This window comes from Microtus ochrogaster, unplaced genomic scaffold, assembly GCF_000317375.1.
Source record: "Microtus ochrogaster isolate Prairie Vole_2 unplaced genomic scaffold, MicOch1.0 UNK73, whole genome shotgun sequence".
Lineage (NCBI taxonomy): Eukaryota > Metazoa > Chordata > Mammalia > Rodentia > Cricetidae > Microtus > Microtus ochrogaster.
The window spans coordinates 433,966-453,315 of NW_004949171.1; the positions used below are offsets into that span (position 1 = coordinate 433,966).

At 37.8% G+C, this 19,350-nt stretch overlaps 2 protein-coding genes across 2 annotated transcripts; one reads left to right on the plus strand and one right to left on the minus strand.

The window, feature by feature from the left end:
• Positions 1 to 1,443: 1,443 nt before the first annotated feature.
• LOC101995524 (olfactory receptor 51I2) lies at positions 1,444 to 2,382 on the plus strand. The gene has a single exon (XM_005370160.2). The coding sequence runs from the start codon at positions 1,444 to 1,446 to the stop codon at positions 2,380 to 2,382; it is 939 nt and encodes a 312-aa protein (XP_005370217.1).
• Positions 2,383 to 9,529: 7,147 nt separating this feature from the next.
• LOC101995827 (olfactory receptor 51I2-like) lies at positions 9,530 to 10,474 on the minus strand. Its single transcript, XM_005370161.1, has one exon. The coding sequence runs from the start codon at positions 10,472 to 10,474 to the stop codon at positions 9,530 to 9,532; it is 945 nt and encodes a 314-aa protein (XP_005370218.1).
• Positions 10,475 to 19,350: the final 8,876 nt, after the last annotated feature.

Genomic DNA, 19,350 nt, shown 5'->3' on the forward strand with positions numbered 1-19,350 from the left:
TTGCACATGTAAATGCTGCCTATATGCATGCATGTATTTGCACATGTAAATGCTGCCTATATGCATGCATGTATTTGCACATGTAAATGCTGCCTCTATATCGGTAAACTGAGATAATAAACAAGATAAGATGTGTGCACATCCATGTTGAAATAGAGGAGGATGTGGGGCTACATTGTGTGAAGAAAACAAGATTGTGAGGAAGAGAGTTAAGAATGGGTTCTCATTGGAGATGGAAGTCGGACTGAGTCTAATGTGGAAGGGTATGAACGTGTCTTTTGAACAGCAAATATTTTGAGAATCTATAAGACTATATCAAGGTGTAGAAGTGTCTTTTTGGAACAATGCCCTCCTATACTCTGAAGATGAGTATGTACTGGACACTTAGAATTTATAATTTTTCCAGAAATAGAATCTGTTTTATCTTTTCAGAAATATATGGGTACTTTTCTTTTTTTTTATTATTGCTCTATTTTTCTATATATCAAATTATATTAAAATTTTTATATATTTAATATAACTTATTTAAATAAAAAGTTTATATTTGTCATCCAAAGCATGCTCTATTATAATTTTTAAAAATCCTGTTATTATTTTTAAAAATCCCATTTCAGTAACTGTGACAATGAAAAATGATGTTCAAATGTGGTCAGTTACCTCAGTCTCTTATTGTTCTTACCTCCCAAGTATCCACCATGATAAATGCTAGCTCTGGAGTCTAGAGAGATGGCCTAGTCATTAACAGCACTAGCTGCTCTTACAGGGACCTAGCTTTTGTTCCCAGCACCTATATCTCAGTTCACAACTCCCTGTAACTCTTTCTAGGGTATCTAACACCCTCTTCTGGCTTCCATTGACTCCTGCATACACGAGTTGTACATAAACAAATGCAAGCAAACACATATACATACAAATATAATACATAAACTTCCAAAATTGTAAAAAAAATGTGGCTCTGGGAAAATTTTCCCATAATTAGTGACAGATAACTAAACAATGTTTTCTAGGAAATATTTAAGCACTTCCAAGAGTTATTGATGACTCCAATACTTGATTTTCTTCTGCAACATCGATTCCTTTGAATTACTGTTTACATATTTCTCACAAATGGTGCTCCTAAACTGCATGAAAAATGTGAACAATATGGTGGAAACATGTTCCTCATGGTTAACTGAGATTTCTGAAGTAATATACAATGTTTTTCCACATCCAGGAAGCAGGGAAATGTTATCCTCATTAGTAGCTTGATGATCATAAAATATGAAGAAAGGCAATGTGCCTGCATTAGTCTCAAACCAGTCATGAGTCCACCAGCTGTTAGTTGTAGAGACTTCCTCACTGCGTGTCTTGATTCCTGATTTCTTGTCCTTCAGTTAACGCAGCTCTTGGAATTACCCAAGCAAGAAGCTCTGACCCTAAGACGAATTCTGGATTCTTCCTGTTATGGCGCTGTTCAATGCCACTCGCCCTGCTTCCTTCCTCCTGACTGGTATCCCTGGTCTGGAGAGCCTCCATCCCTGGCTGGCAGGACCCCTCTGCGTGATGTATGCCGTGGCCCTTGGGGCAAACACTGTGATCCTTCAGGCCGTGCGAGTGGATCCCAGCCTCCATTCTCCCATGTACTACTTTCTGTCCATGTTGTCTTTCAGTGATGTGGCCATGTCCATGGCCACACTGCCCACTGTGCTTAGAACCTTCTGCTTTGATGCCCGCAGCATTGCTTTTGATGCCTGCCTAGTCCAGATGTTCTTAGTCCACTCTTTCTCCATGATGGAGTCAGGGATTCTTCTGGCCATGAGCTTTGACCGCTACGTGGCCATATGTGATCCCTTACATTATGCCACTGTGCTCACCAATGAATTCATTGCTGGAATGGGAGTAGCTGTGACTGCTCGAAGCTTCATCACCCTTTTCCCCTTGCCCTTCCTCATCAAGAGGCTACCTATCTGCCGATCCAATGTTCTTTCCCACTCCTACTGCCTGCACCCAGACATGATGAAGCTTGCTTGTGCTGACATCACCATCAACAGTATCTACGGGCTCTTCGTTCTTGTGTCTACCTTTGGCGTGGACCTGCTTTTTATCTTCCTCTCCTATGTGCTCATTTTGCGTTCTGTTATAGCCATTGCTTCTCATGAAGAACGCCTCAAAGCTCTCAACACATGTGTGTCGCATATCTTGGCTGTACTTGCATTTTACGTGCCAATGATAGGGGTCTCTACAGTACACCGCTTTGGAAAGCATGCACCACGATACATCCATGTCCTTATGTCCAATATCTACCTCTTTGTGCCTCCTGTACTCAACCCTCTCATTTATAGTGCCAAGACAAAGGAGATACGCCGTGCCATCTTCCGAATGTTTCGCCGTACCAAACTGTGACTTTCACATCTTTCTTTAGGATCTGATGATTGCAGTGCCTATGGGTTTTCACTGATGATGTCATCAATATGATCATAATTTTCATCATGAGCATTATCAACATTATAAGTATAATATGGATGTGCAAACATGGAAAGCTATGAGACCAAGAAAATTAAGACACAAAACTTAAAACATAAAATAAGAAGGTGCAAAGCAATGGTGCATTTAGCTAGCGTGTGTGTCATCCACAGAAAGGTAAATGTTAGAGGCAACTGAGTAGTTGTGTAATGTTTTACAGATTAACCTAAACTCAGAATTATTTTTATAAAGATAGCAAATTTTCCTAATGTAACAATCAATTTTACTGAGTCATTAAATGTGCCATGTTCTAGTTTAAAATCTTTGTGTGCATTGACTTACTTAATGTTCATATTAATCTCATAAGGCACAGAGAATGAATTGCTCAGAGTTACATAAATCTTTGAGATTAAATTTATGTTTGCTTCCCACCCAAGTGCAACATCTAAATGAAAGACTAACATCTCACTGATCTGCATTGTATAAAATCAGCTCGCTGTCTGATCTGCATTATATAAAATCTGCTTGCTGTCTGACCTGCATTGTATAAAATCAGTTCACTGTCTGATCTACATTGTATAAAATCAGTTCACTGTCTGATCTACATTGTATAAAATCAGCTCACTGTCTGACCTGCATTGTATAAAATCACTATTGCTCCCTGATTTTCCCCAACACCATTGCTATAAACATTCAAAGGCTGCTCTAACTTCACAAGGTGAAATCTGATAGACTTTTAGAACTTACTACAAAAACAAATGAACAAAGATGACCCAAAAAAACTGACGGCTGACAACACTGAGAACTTTCTAGGTTACTTTCTACATCTTTTCTCTCTACTGCATTTATCTTTTTCCCAGAAAGATGGGGCTCAATATCACAGATTCCTTTTTTTATTGTTTTTATTGAACAATATGTTTTCTCCACTCCCCTCTACCTCCCCTCTCCCCCTTTACCCTCTCCCATGACCCCCATGTTCCCAATTTACTCAGGAGATCTCGTCTTTTCCACCTTTCTATGTAGATCCATGTATGTTTCTCTTGGTGTCCTCTTTGTCTCTAGGTTCTCTGGGATTGTGGCCTGTAGGATGGTTTTTCTTTGCTTTATGTCTAAAAGCTAGCACAGATTTCTGAATCATGAACTTTTCTATAGGGTGGCCGATATACTGAAGTCATGGTTTTTCTTTTCTCTTCCTTTCTTGGGATAATAATTTTCTTTCATGTAATTCTATGCTAAGAGATGTCATAAACTATGTTCTAGGATTCTCAGAAGAAAAAAACTCTGGGATACACAGCATAAAACATTCATGATTCACTAGTAGAAAATGATTCTTTCTGACCTTCTTTTAGAACAATTTTCCTTGTGTGCCATTTCTTTGGTGACAGAGCTTACATACACTAGGAAATACCTTATCTAATTTTGATTACCTCAGACTAAGCTTGGGCTTATGTCCAGCTGAAAAAAATAGGTGGGGTGACTATGAAATCTATTTTGTCAGGAAAACAGCTAGAGAGACCAAGGACAGCAGAGGACACCATTCGTACAAAGTTTTCTTTTGTATGCAAGACCCTACTGGGAAATGTCAAAAATGAGTGATGTGTACAAAGGGAGGAGCGTGTACACAGAGTGTAGACAGAGTCAGGATTTGTGGGCTAGCTCTCAGAGTTCATGACTACGGCAAGAAACTCATTTGTATGCTGGTATGCAAAGTTAACTTTTCAGAGAATTGTTGGATAATGTAGCAACATGATTTCAAAGGAAAAATACATAGGAATACTTAATTTAGAGTCAAATATAATTGTAAATTTAAAACTAACTTTGCTGAGTCATAGAAAAACTCCTATCTTGCATTAGGATGCAAATGATAATTAATGGCATGGAATTTTACTTCTAAATAAAGATATCGATAAAAAGAAAAGGCTTAAGGGAATTGCTAAATAAACATGAGAAAAACACTCCCTGGCAGCCAACCAAAGACACAGAGAGAGACATTTGTTTGACCACAATCTGACATTAAGAGAAAACAAAACAAAAACAAGGAGCAAGAGATTAGAAAGCTCCTCCTCCGTGGCTTCTGGTTCTGCTCCACTTTTTCCCTTCCTTTCTCCACCATCAAATACAAATTCTAATGCTTTTCAGTAGCAAAGAGGATAGGCTGGAGTTTTGTTTTGCTTTATTTTGGATGTTGGGACTATTCATACAGTTATTGTCAAAGCCATAGGTAGGCCACCCCTGCAACTACAACCTAAAACAGAGCTAAGCCAACCACCATTGGGTTTTATACTTATTGTTTTGCTGCAATGCTTCCTTTGAACCCAACATTTATTTCCATACTGAAATAACAAAATATCTTGTTTAGTCCTAGGAAAAATATTTAAAAGACAATTCACTTACTTCTTTTTAAAATCCCATTAGACATAGTTTTAACTTAAATTAAATATCAGACATTGTTCACACTAAGATTATTGAGAAGACAAGTTTCTAATTTACAGAAAGTATGTGGAAATGTGGGAGTCATGCTTCTATCCTGACTTCTCATGGATACATATCTCATCTCCATAGCAAGGATTGAGTTGGTAGATAAGAACAGAAGCTAGGAGGAGCAATTATGTTTGCACAGGATTCTTGATCTTTGTGCCTCATAGTTAAGATTCATAAAAGTCCTATGATAAACAAGAGCCAACACCGAACATAAGAAACCAAAGTGACATTGCAGGGAGTTCCACAGGATTTCAAGGAAGGAGAGATTCTTCAGAAATGACTCTCACAATGCCAGGCCCCAACAGTGACTAACTCTCGGTGTCATTTCCTACGTAACCTGAAGCAGAGTCAAGAAGTGGTTTGCAGATCTGACTAGCTCTTCTCAGATGCCACAACTTTGCTGCTGCAGACACAGTCAAGCTAGCCTGGAAGCAGTCTTCACTACCATGGCTTTATAAGGTAATAAACAAAGCAGGACACAACGGGTTCATCTTCCAAGTTAAGTTAGGTGCCCCTGAAGGGCATTTCCTCATAAAGTGGACACTGCTGCATCACCAACTGGATATGTTTTCTGAGTCATGAATTCAGAGTCCTCTGTCATCCTATTTCACCTTCGTGAAGGGATCTATCTGTTGCTGCCTGTGCATCTTGTTCATATTTATTAAATAAAAAGGTTTTGTCCTTTCTTTCCATTATATACAGAGGATTAGTTCATCAAATATATGTGATAAAATAAAAGAAATAATTATACTTAAGTGAATGTTTAATTTGGTGATTTTTATCTGTACTTGTATAACTTGCACTCCAGTTGGCAGCACTTAAAGGTTTGCTATTAAATAGCAATTCTCTTAAACCTCCAACACTCTTCAAATGTAAAGTAGAATCTCAAGACAACGTCTATTAATCTCTAGATGCAGGTGTTACTCACCCAAACACTGGGGCATGGCAGGCGGCAGGCTCAGATGTCCAGAGAGTCTCAGTACAAGTTCAAAAGGCAGAGCTGAGCAGCAGACAACCTGAATGTTACATCATTTGCTTCCAGCATGTTGCTCAGAAAATTCTGTCTAAAGGATTTTTCAGTGCTCATTCTTTCTAGCACAGAAATTAATTATCAGCCCGCATGTAACCTCAGCATTAAAGCACTATGGAGACTGGGGAATGGATTCTGAGGGTAAAGTACACTGTTTATGAACTTTGTTCTTTCATTTAAAGGAATACAACAGCTCATCTATTACTTATTCACTCAATAATATTTCCCGAAACCTACAATGTACCAGGTTGGGTGTGAAGACTGTGACAATATGACTCAGTCATTGGAGGGTGGGCAGGACCCTATATAAAGGGTTACAGGAAGAATGCAGTCTGTCAACTACTCCAGTGCTTAGTTATTTATCTACATACACATTTCTTCTTTTCTTTTATGTTCCTCTTTTTATTAACAAATGCTAATTATACATAGTAATACAATGTGGTGTGATATTTTAGTGCATTCCTGCTGTATGCCTTTTACCCACCCTCCCCTTCACAACTTCTAGTAATGAGGGGGCTACATCCAAGTCACTTCCTCAAATTCCGCATAAGGCAAGAACATATGGTATTTGGGAGTAACTGCAGCGAAATGATGTCACTGGTGAAGTAAGTCTCCATAGACATTATGTGAAGGAATAACAAAGACTGAATACCACAAAACTATATATTAAAGATAAATGCAAGTGGAAAGAAACAAGATTCCTGGGTGTTGGAGATTGAACCCAGGGCCTGGTCCATGCTAGATGAGAACTCTGCTCCTGATCTACATCACAGTCTTTATGGTCTTGACATCCAGTTCTTATTATTATTGTTCACTGAGATGAGCTGATCCTCAAACACTGACAAAGTTAAAGCTTAACACATGGCCAATGGCTTTTTCTATACTGAACACAACTTAACACAAAGCCAATTTTTGAAGATATAGAAAAGTAAGAAAAATCTTTTTAAAAAATAAACAAATTTCTGTTTAGATATATCCAAAGTGAGTGACAAATAGTAGATTGGAAATATTTCATGCAAAAATTATTCAACAAAAATGGAGATATATCATTATACTTCACAAGAAATACAGCTTAGTATTTAGAATCCAAATGTCTACAAAACCTTTTACAAATAATATAAATGTTTCCAATTATAGAAAAGAGTTATTGGAAATAAAACAGATACAAATTGGACAATGCTTTTTTTATTTATTATCAGACATAAACTTTTTCAAAATAATGAAGCTTCTCAGTTAAATATTATTAATGGTTCTTAAATTATTTAGAGGTTGACACACTACATAAAATATTTATTTTGCTAGTAATAGAAAATATATTAATTCAGGAAAAAATTACTAATTTATGGAGTAGATTTTTATTTGATAAGGAATAGTAAAGCAGAATACATATTTGTTAGTATAAATGGCAAATACTTTCCACACTCAATATGGATACAGTTTTTCCCATATAAAAATATAATCAAGTACTCACTTAGCATTCTTATGTCCTATTATATAACTAAGTTGCATAGATAAACTTGAGCTTCAATTATTTTCCCTGTATTTATGTATTTATTTTGTGTGTATATGTGTGTGTGAGCACAAGCATATCAGTGCCATGGTGAGCAAACAAAGGCCAGAAGACAACTCTCAGAAATTGGTTCTGTCTACCAAACTTTGTTGGATACAGGTATTGTACCCAGGTCATCAGGTCTCTGTGCAAGCTCCTCTACCTACTAAACCATCATGCTTGTCACAAATTTCAACTTTAGAAATCTGAAAAATACTGAAGTAAGAACTATGGTTCATAATTTCAGAAAGAAAGAGAGAGAACACCAACCCTGCTAGTATGAATTAAAAGCCAAGAGTTCATTGTCATCCTTGGCATTTTGCATATTTGCATGTATATATGCAAATGTATATATATGCAAATCTGTATATATATGCATATATATGGGTATAGAGTTGCCTTCTCTTTCCCTCTTTCTCTCCAAATACTAAGAAAGTTGGCTTCTGCAATGACCCAAAAGTTTCTTGGGAAAGAAGAATTTTGGCTGGTTTTGTTTTCCGTTTCTTCTGTAGCATGTTTCTGATTCCAAGCTGAATGTGTTCTGTGCTCTGGAGGATGCTCCACCTCATCTCTGCTCCAGCCTAATCTCCAGGTGTTGCTTCCAAGCCAGCCTTCATCTTGCAAAACTATAGCACTCTTTCTACCTTACTCCCTATACTCTTCTCTTTCGGAGCCTTCTTTATCTTGCACAGAGCCCTCTTTCTTTCACTTAATATGCTTTACTTCAGGTTTAGTGTGCATTCTTTTGAAAGAGCTCATTTGATAAGCATCTTTGAAATTGGCAAAGACTTGGAGCAATGATGACAGTACTTAGACATCTCATGTCTCAGACTTTGAAACCAGTAAGCTTCTCTCCTTGTTTTACCAATCTGTAGCAAATCCTTCTACTCAAATTCCTTCTTGAAATATATTTTCCTATAGTTGGAAATAAGCATATCTATATCTCTGTTACCTTCATTGTGTCATATGTAGGTTTTTATTTTACATTTCTCTCACTTAATTTGCATTCAAAAAGGGCCTTTAGGGGCAATGCAAGTGTATGCTCTCTTTTGTGTAGGTCACTGTCCTGTTACTTTGCCCACATAGCTTTGCTTTCTAAAACTTATTTCACAGTCTTACCAGGAAAATGTAAAGAGATACCACTTTTTAAAGACTTCTGCCAAAAGTATCTGATTTCTCCATTGCTCTCCTACAAGTTTGACTTACAAGATCCCCTGTTTACTATTTGGTGGAAGTCTCCAGCCCACTGTACTTAATTCTACCAGTACCTGTGTCATATGGATTGTGCTCACATTTGTGAATCTTAGAAGGCTTCAGACTTTTCACAGCTGTGATCCTGTGATTTCCCTGGCATCTATCTTGTCTCTGTTGTGGTCTTTGGGAGGCCCTACTCATTGTAGAACATAAACACATACAGCAGTAGACTGTAGACCACACTGTCATGGCTTATAGACCACACTGCCGTGGCTTATGAAGGGAACTTCCCCATACACTAGTCACTAATATCAGTTCATCTTCCACTCAGTGTTCCTATTAGCTTCTTAGGAGAAAGTTAATCTTTCCCTTAGTTGTGCTTGAGTGATGACAGCACATGTCACCATGATCAAATAGCTACTATATAACTCAAAAGTTTGAAGTTTAAAGATATCCCAAACTGTTCTTCTTTTACCAGATAACATCAGATATGTATATGTATGTATATATACATTATATATATGAGTGAATTTACTTTTATAATACTTGAAAATTTAGGTATTAGTGGTATATTGGAACCAAACAAGATCGAATTCAAGAGCCTTTTTCTTGTTTAATTGGAGAGAATTAATTTGCAGCAAACTATGCCCTAATTAGTTAGTCACATGGTGTTTTGAGTTGCAGATTGAGTCTAGGCTATATCTTATAAGCAATGCATACTCCCAAATGTAGCTAAAAATATACATATTTAAAGGTCCACAGACTATCTTGATATATTCAAACATCAACAAAAATGTCTAAGCTATGTAGTGTTCCATAAAGTGCATCTCCAATCAGAACTTGGTGCCTGACAGCATCTTGTGCAGCCTCCTGCGAATCTCCTTTGTCTTGATGGAATAGATAATAGGATTGAGCATTGGAGGCACAAAGAGATATACCAGGGATGTGAACTTGTGCACATACTCTGGGGCATGCTTTACAAATCTGTGGACCATTGACACACTAATCATGGGCACATAGAAGATGAGCACAGCAGAGATGTGTGACACACATGTGTTGAGTGTCTTGAGTCTCTCTTCTCGGGAGGCAATGGCCAGCACAGAGCGCAGAATGAGCACATAGGAGAGAAGGATGAGCACAGAATCTATACCAAAGGCAGAGATGACAATAAACAGCCCATACATGCTATTGATGGTCGTATCTCCACAGGGTAGGCGTATCAGGTCTGGGTGCAAGCAGTAGGAATGAGTCAGAACATTGGCCTTACAGAAGGGCAGCCTCTTCAGTAGGAAAGGAAGTGGAAAGACCATGCAGAAGCTGCGTACAACAATAGACATACCCATGTGGGCCACACGAGCGTCAGTGAGCACTGAGGAATAGTGCAAAGGGTTACAGATGGCCACATACCTGTCAAAACTCATGGCCAGCAGAATCCCAGACTCTGTCCAGGAAAAAAAGTGTATGAAGAACATCTGGGCCAAGCAGGCATCAAAGGCAATCTCTGGAACATGGAAACACATAGAAGCCAGCACCGTGGGCAAAGTAGAAAAGGACACCCCCAAGTCATTGACAGATAGGAGGGACAGGAAGTAGTACATTGGCTGGTGCAAGCTCTGTTCCTCCTTTATGATGAAGAGAATGAGGATATTGCCTACAATGGAGATAGCATACAGAAGCAGCAGGAGGCCACTTAGCCAGTGCTCCAGACTCTCCATCTCTGGAAAGCCCGTGAGTATGAAGCTAATGGTGCTTGAGGTGTTAGTCTGGAAGCTCCTCATCAGGATTGCTGAGTAGCTACCTAACAACTGTAGGGAGATAGACCAGAGTGAAGTGAGATCAGGGCATGGAAAAAGTGAAGAGGTGGGCCAGCAAGTGTCTCAGGATAGGAGGGAAATGATGCCTAGATTCCAACACCAAACACCAGGAAGGATGTAGAAAGAACTTTTCCCTTTCTGAGGAGTCTTCACTTGACTCTTTTTAAAACATTATTCTTTATTCTGCCTATGCCAGGTTATTTATAGATGCTTACATCTGTGTGACCTGGCCTTTTTTGCTTCTGGTTTTTAGACATTATTATACAACAAGTGCTCAATGAATTCAGTTCTTAATACATTAAGGTTGAATTATTTTCTTCTATGAAAGTTATGACACTTTTTAGCTAGATTCTAAGCTGTCTGTCTTTCTCCTGAATTCAAATATCCCAGTAACTCATCTTCTCTCTGTTGTTTGAGCCCCTCATTTATTCACTGAAATTCAATATCCTCACTCTCTGCCACTCCTGGTTCCTTTTGATTTTGTTTCCTGTATGTATATGTTTCCTTGGGTCAAATATTCTCAAACTGAACTGTATGCTGCATTGATTTGAAGGACTTACAAATGCTGTTCAGGCCACATTCATAGCAGTTGCATCTGAAAGCCTGCAAGATGGGCTAAGGAATCCACTAAAAAAGATAATGTAATATTTTCCTTGCCCTGTGTGGCTTATTTCACTTAATATAATTGTATTTAGTACATATATTTTCTTGAAAATGACTTAACTTTATTTTTCCTCATAGAATAATAAAATTTGTGCTTATATGCACAAGTACACACATGTATGTGAGTACACTCACATATTATATATTTGTCACATTTCCTTTATCTATTCATTGACTGGCACACTTTCAGCATTTGGCTCTTGCTTAACCATATTTTATTCACTGTTTTTATCCTAGGTAATTACAGTGACAGACATGTGGTTCTTTGATTAGTGTCTTTCTCCTTTAGGAAATCGTGAACTCCATCATCACCCACATTTTTTTTATTTTCCAATTATATCACATTTGTGTTCATCTATTCAATAGAAAAGCATGCTCCACGACATATGTGAAAATCAGTAGACTACTTGCAGAAGTTGTTTCTCCCCTTCTACCATGTGGATCCCAGAGCCAAGCTCAGGCTATCAGGCTTGGTGGCTTGTTTTTGCCAGCCACACTGTGTCCCATCTCCATTCCATTCATTTTATCCTCACTGCTTAGGCAGGTAAATTGATGTACAAATCCCCGAATTAGGATTCAGAGATTACTAGTTCTAGTTTTAAACTTGTGAAAATATTATTAAATTGATAAACTGCTTTAATAGCAATATATTAACACCTACATTTTAAGTGTAAAATTCTTGATACAAGTAAATTAATCTGACCCAAATATCAACTGTAAATTTAAATTTCTATTAAATTGTTTCTACATTTAAATAATATGAAAATTAATACAAAATAGATCACTTAATGTGAATATTCGGGTCTCCAGTGCAAGTCACATGCTGAAAAAATACAGATAATGAAGTAGCAATGAAAACAGATTCTTGGAGAGTTAGAATACCTGGTCTTGTCTCCAAACTATTATCCTAATTCCAACCAGTTTCCCAAACAAAGGCTCTCTTCTTTTGTAGCATTCATGTCTAATCACCTAATAAGAATAATGGAGTTATTCACACTGAAACACTGATCCCAATCAAAACTGTTTATGCCCAACACTCAAATTAGATGCCTCTCTGAGGCGCCATGCCAGAACCTGTACTGTAAATGGAAAATCAGGACAGAATAGTGGGGTCGCAATCTCTTAGAGCTAGATGCTGAACTGACAGCCTTTCCTGAAATCTGTGTGCTAGTCACTTCAGAATCCAGACCCCGAGAATCCCTGTGAAAGAAGGGCTAAGGTCCCGATTTACATCTTCAGTGTAGATCATAATCCGAGAGTTGGGAAAGCTGTCCCTGGGCATCCCTGTGAGAGAAGGGCTACAATCTCACTTACATCTTCAGGGTAGATCAGGATCCCAGAGTTAGGAAAGCAGTCCCTGAGCATCCCTGTGAGAGAAGGGCTAAGGTCCTCACTTTCATCTTCAGGGTATATCTAGTAGCTATGAGAAAAGAGGTGGTCAAGATGCTTGCCCAGAGGAGCAACGCCAAACAAATACTCTACATCCTCACACACAGCTCTGCTCGTCATTATGTGTTAGTCTAGATTCACTTCCTGCTCTGGGATCTATGAAGCTGTCTCTTAAGGGTCCCTTGAGCCTGGCTAGGACAGCATGGGGAGCTGGCCAGAGCAACGAAAGTGTGAAAACTCAGAGCTCCCCTGTGCTCTGTCGTTTCTCTCATCCAAAGATATCAAAGAAGTTGAGAGTAAAAGCTGGGGTGATCCTGAAGCGATCCACATCTTCAGCTTTTCATTTGGTAGAACTGAGACTCAGAAACAGTTTATCCTGTAACTCTACCAGATCTGGGAAGAACCCCAGACTCATGGATTCCGCCTGGCTCTCAGAAGAAAGATTTTTCTGTGAACTGTGCCATGACTCAAACAGATATCAAGAAAGGAATAACATGGCCAGTAAAAGTCTAGTTATGTGGTGTCAGGAAACAGGGCAAAACTTCCCTGTCTGTCTGGACAGCCACCTGACTAACTGTTAAGTCTTCAAAGACAAGAATCTGCTTGACCACTTTTGGCCATGTGGCCAGACCTATATTTAAAGCTAGCTTCCTCAGAATGGTTCAGCAATTAAAAATGACCCTGGTTTAGTGCTGGCAGCCATAGAGCAGCTTCATAACCATCTGTAACTCCAGCCACATGAGATCCAATGGCCTCTTCTTGTGTGCATGGGTACCAGGTACACACAAACATTCACGCACATAAAATGAAAATTAAAAAAATAAATTTAAAAATACATTTTAAAAACTGAGTTCCTTCTTGAATTAATGCCATTAAGTTTATTCAATTCTTTTGGTTTTTGGATTTCTTATTTGTAAAGTGAAGGACAAATTCCCACAGATTTGAGCATTTATAATCCAAATCACAGGCAAGAGTTTTGAAACTGTTGGAAAACTTGCTAATTTTTCTCCCCAGCAATGAAGCTGAATAGTAGAAAGACCAGTTTTCTCTGAACACAGATTGACTTCTAAGACATAAATTTAATTGAAAGTGTTAAAATTAAAAGAGTTCTGGGCTGCCATATACCACAACCAAACTTTATAAGGGAGAAACAGAGACTCAGGCTGAAAAGTTTGCTGATAAGCAAATTATGATAATTTACAACATCAGGATTTGGATGTAAATTATCCTGATGCACATCCAAATCATCTTCAATATCCATGCCCTTATCAGAGTTAGAGGATAAAAGAGTGAACATGTACTCCACCCAAGTATACACCAACGAAGTGAACGTGTACTCCACCCAAGTATACATCAATGAAGAAATCTTATGAATTCATTTGCTTCACCTAAGATAAATACTAGATTGTTGAGTAAAGAAGTTAGGGTAACAGAAAGATGTAGGGCCCAGGTCTACCCTTGTTCCTGGGGTGCATCTGTGAGGACAGTTTCTGGTTAGCTGACAAGCATTCTGTTTGTTCCTGCACTTCCCCTGCCCCGCCTGGTGATTAGCAGTAGGGCATTGACTCCATTGTTAATATGGCAATTTCCCACCTGTGCGGAGGTCCTTGTGCAGCAGTTAGGTAGATAAGGACTTCCCCAAGTCTGAATAAACGGGCCTGGGGCTTTCGGCTGAGCTCCTATTGAATGACCCTGGTCTCCTTGTGTGTTCTTTCAATCTCCAGGCCCTTGCCAGACAGTACAGTGGCCCGCGAACTGTACCAAGGGTGTAACAGAATCGGGTGTTACAGAAAGACACATATTTTAAACCCTTTTATGCTAATTATATTTAAATATAATTTTATATAATGAAATTTTCCTTATTGGAATTATAAAACTATTGAACTGTCTTACACCCGAGAACTTAATTTTAAATATAAAATTTATATCTAAGATAAAAATTGTGGCTGTGTTTTTTAGGTATACCCAAGAGTGGCAGAGAAAGGTCATCTAATAGTTAAATTTCATTTTTTGAGGAACCTCTGTACTGATTTCCATAGTGCCTACACTAATTTACATGCTCACCAAAAGCATACAAGGATTCCCCGCGGCCTCTTACACATTTGCTACTTGTTTTCTAGTATCAGCCATTCTGACTGGGTGAAGTGAAACCCCATTCTTCCAAATTGTACTCCTCTAATGTTTAAGAATGTTTAACTTACTTCCTATGATTTGTGCTTTTTAGAATGACAAAATGAGCATACCATGGAGATAATTGTACATCTATTTATTGAATCCCTATTTACAATAGCAAAGATAAGGAATATGCCTATGAATGGATAAAGATAATATGATTGATATATATGAGATGAAGGAGGAAGGGAGAAATCTTCATTAATCTGTAGAAAATGATGAAGATACGTCATTAATAGGAAAATTAATACAACTGGAAAATAGACTGTTAAACTAAATAAGTCAATCTCAGAAATAGAATGATCATGTTTTCTTTTGTTTGTGAATATATTTGTGTAGATATATAAAATGATGTGTGTATATAGGACATGAAACTAAAAACAAATCTGAAAGAATGAGCATTGACTCAATGGGGGAGCAGAAAGAAAAGGGAGGAGAGAGTATTTTCAAAATACAATTATGGCCTACTTTTATACAAGTATCATTATGAAATTCATCTGTATGTACAATGAATATGTACCAATAAATTGTACAAATGAACAGGTATGTTGTTTTATGTACTGAATTGAACCTGTGGCACTAGAAATCACAGCTTGTTTTCCTTACAACATTAAATAATATTACAAAGTACATTTGTCAAAGGAATAGAACAATCACCACTCAAAAGCATAGTTGTCAACAAGGAAGTAAACAGTATACACAAAGTCTCTCTATTATCATCATTGGAAATAAATTAGTGGTTTTTTTCTCATTTCCAAAAGCAGATGGAAATTAATGGAACTGAGAAAAAATGAGTTGTGTCTCCTTTTATTTCCTATTTAAAATCAAAGAGAAAACAAGTGTCATTTCAGCAACAACAGCAAGAGAAAATGACTAAAGCAAAGCTGTGTTCATGGGGATCAAAATATAAACCAGTGATCACATCTCACAAGGCTTTCAGATGGTGCCTGAAAGGCAACACCTCATGATCCCTGGTGCTTGCACATTTGTGTTCAGTGCCTATGCTGCTTTACTCTCAAGAGAATAGAAACGTAACCAGCCTACAAAGCTGTCAGCTGATGAGTGGATAATGAAAATGTGGGATATATACAAACTGGGATTCTATTCAGCTGTAAAGAATAAAATTTGCACATAAATGGATGGAACTTAAAAAGAATGTTTAGAATAAAGTAATCAAGGCCCAGAAAGACAAATGTGTTAGATTATCTTTTATTTGCAGATCCTAGATCGGAATCTTTAGGTTTTTGTGTAGCTTGGAGTAACTACATAAACCAGGAAAGGAGAAAAGGACCATTGGGGGAGGGGGAAGAACTCTAGAGAGGTGGGGGAAAAAGGAGTTAAGAAAGAGAATACTGGGAAATGGGGGGATTCTTAACTGGGAAGAAATAAGAGAATAATAGGATGAAAGAAAACAGGAAAAATAACACTAAGGATGTTTAGGAAAGTCATAGGGAAACATATTATTTTATATGCCAACTTTAAAATACATTTATAGCTTATATACACAGTTTTAATGCAGTTATGCCCACACAGTGGGATAATACACACACACACACACACACACACACACACACACACACACACACCATATAGATACAGAGCTATAGAATATCTAACAAAAACACAGTGTCAGTCAAGAAAAACTTCCCTCCAAGCTGTTGATCAGGGTAGACTACAAGGTGCACATACACCAAAATAAATAAACTGTTGCTGTTGTTCTTGGTTGCCTGACAACACATCAAGGTAAGATCTTATTGCTGAAGATACTTCATACTTCAGGCACAGGAGTTGGAGAAATCAAGCTGGGACTGATCTGGAAGTCTCCTGCCTGAGGGCTAGCTCATACAATTCTTGGAAGGTGCTATGGAAGCTGTCAAGTGAAAAAAGCTATCAACAGTGCTAGCCACCTCTAAAGATTGAGAACCTCAAGCATTTCAAGACCTCAAAAGTACACCTAGCAGCACAATAGTGGCACTTGCATCTTTAATGCAACCAACAACTGTCTTTGCCTGCTCAACTGGAGGGAATTCCTGCCTGGTACAATCAACAAATTTACAAACTCATAGCTAAAATGACCATGGGCCCTAGAAAAAAACCTAGAACTACTGTATAACCAACATGATACAGTTTCCAACTAATTTCAAAACACTTATTCTTATACCCATGAATAATCGCAATTCTCACCTCTCATCAAAAAAGCTTCTTGTTTGTGGAGGCTCAAAAATGAGAGCCTATTTTCACCCTGACCAAAGGTCAGAGAGTTGAAACTTACCTCTAGTCCTTCAAGGTTATTGTGTTTCTACCCCAAACAAAGGTCCCACCTAGATTTAGACCAGAGAGTTCTGCTTTCTCAAGGTTATTGTCAACAGGTGTGGCTAATATCCAGACCTTGTATTTCAGGTTTACAGACACAGGCGTGTTTCATCTCAAACAAAAATCTAAGGATTCAACTAAGGCTCCAGTTCCCTCAAGGAGATAACATTGCATTCCACCCAGAGAGTGGTTCGCCTACAGAATGTCTTGGTCTCAAGTGTGAGCGTGACTAGTTTTGTTCTATCTAACAGCTATGGATGTAGCCCACAAACTTCAACTGGCCTCTTCATTTCCTTTATCATGTTAATGCAGTGTTTTTTTTTTTTTATTTTACTCCTTCCTTTTGGGGTCAGGGGTATTTTAAGCAATTGGAAATTAAATAATTAAATGTGGGTAATTTCAGTATTCACTGGAACTCTCTACCAGTAATATTCTATGTTTTCTGTCTTACTGTTTTCATGTCTTCATACTCTTTACTTGTATTTCTAGTCCCCATGCCCCGACCCTGGCAAGTGGTAATTTGTCAAGGCTGGTTCTCGACACTTGTTGAGGGAGATGGATATTTATAGAAAGATCCACACAACTGGTCAAAATGCAGAGAATAAGTGACCATAGGGTTCCCAGAATCAAATGGGACATTGGTGACGCAACTACTACAGCTCAAGCTTTGGGAACATCATAGAAAAAGGGTGAAAGGATTATAAGTGAATGAGGATAAGGGCAGTAGCTGTTCTATACAGTCTTTGCACTGGACTGGCAAGTCATTCTCAGGAATTCTCAACAAAATATCTGCCAGCACATCACCGCCTGAAAAGACAACAGGTGTAAACATTCAAACTTGGATAAAGGAATATTTTTTCACCCTCCTGTAGATGAAGAGCCTCAAGCAGTCAATGACTGCTGAGGTAGAGAGAACCAATATTTGTGTATGTATTCATTTTCTTCTGTTTTCAGGGATGAGATCCCAACCCTAAGCACTGAATCCAAAGCACAAGCAAAAAAGAGTAGCAGTAATTAGATTCAGTCAGAAGTGTATGTATATATGTGTACTCTCTCTCTCTATGTGTGTGTGTGTGTGTGTGTGTGTGTGTGTGTGTGTAGATGTGGTCGTAACTCAGAAGGGGGTAGTTGGAGAGACACAGGAGGGACTGGAAGGTGAAGGGTGGAAATAATGCAAATACAGTGTTCCCATGTATAGAATCCTCAAATAAAAATAAAAATCTGTTTTTAAAGAAGACATGAAGTTGAGAGGGGGTTGGGATGGTGAATGGATCTGGGAGGAGTGAGAGGGAATACCTATGGAAGATTGAGAAGTTAGAGGGATGAGCATTATCAAAATGCATTGTGTACATACATTAATTCTCAAAGAATTAATAAAATATTGTAAAATAAAAATTACACACTTTATGATAGTGATGCTTTTTAGCACTTTTGGATGTTTCTGATAAAAATAACTCCAATGTGTGTCCCCTTAGAAACAGAATTTCCACTTGGAGAATGAAAGTCACAAATAATTGAGATAAGTGAGAGACTCAAAGACTGAGAGAAACCAGCCCATCATCATTTGCAGGGAAATTAAAAATATATTTTAACAAGAAATCATGAATTAGCAAAATCTGCATCTAAACATTGCCTAGGTTTATGAGGGAGATATTCCTTTAAATCTACTATTTCCTACACATATCTTTCACTATCTTACTAACTAATATGAAAAAGTATACTGAGAGATTTCTAAAAACATGGTGCACTTTAATTCTATCATGTATGTAGTCTATGTTATTAAGGAAGCTGAAACAGGCGCAGTGACCTGAGAGATGAAACAATATAGCTTTGTACTCCATGTATATATGTGCTTATAAAACACGTATACATTCACTACAGTCTCTATCTCTCTCTCTCTCACACACACACACTACATTGCAGGCATGGGAAGACATAGAATGTCAAAGTTTCATTTTAAATTGGGTTGCCTTTTTTAGAAATTGAACTAATATTAAAGTTTATTAAAGGTGAAACTAAAATTTTTCTCTTTTTTATGCCCACTGATTAGCTTCTCTAAAGCATCTCTACCATAAAGTAGTACATTATTTTGTCATCTCCAAAATCAAATCATCATCTTATTTAATGCATGTATTTTGTTACATAGCCTTCTTAACATTTCAATTCTTTTATTAATAGATACCATATATAAAATTACATATGATTTAAACTAATAAAAAGTTTAGTTGAAAGCCGGACGGTGGTGGCACACGCCTTTAATCCCAACACTCGGGAGGCAGAGGCAGGTGGATATCTGTGAGTTC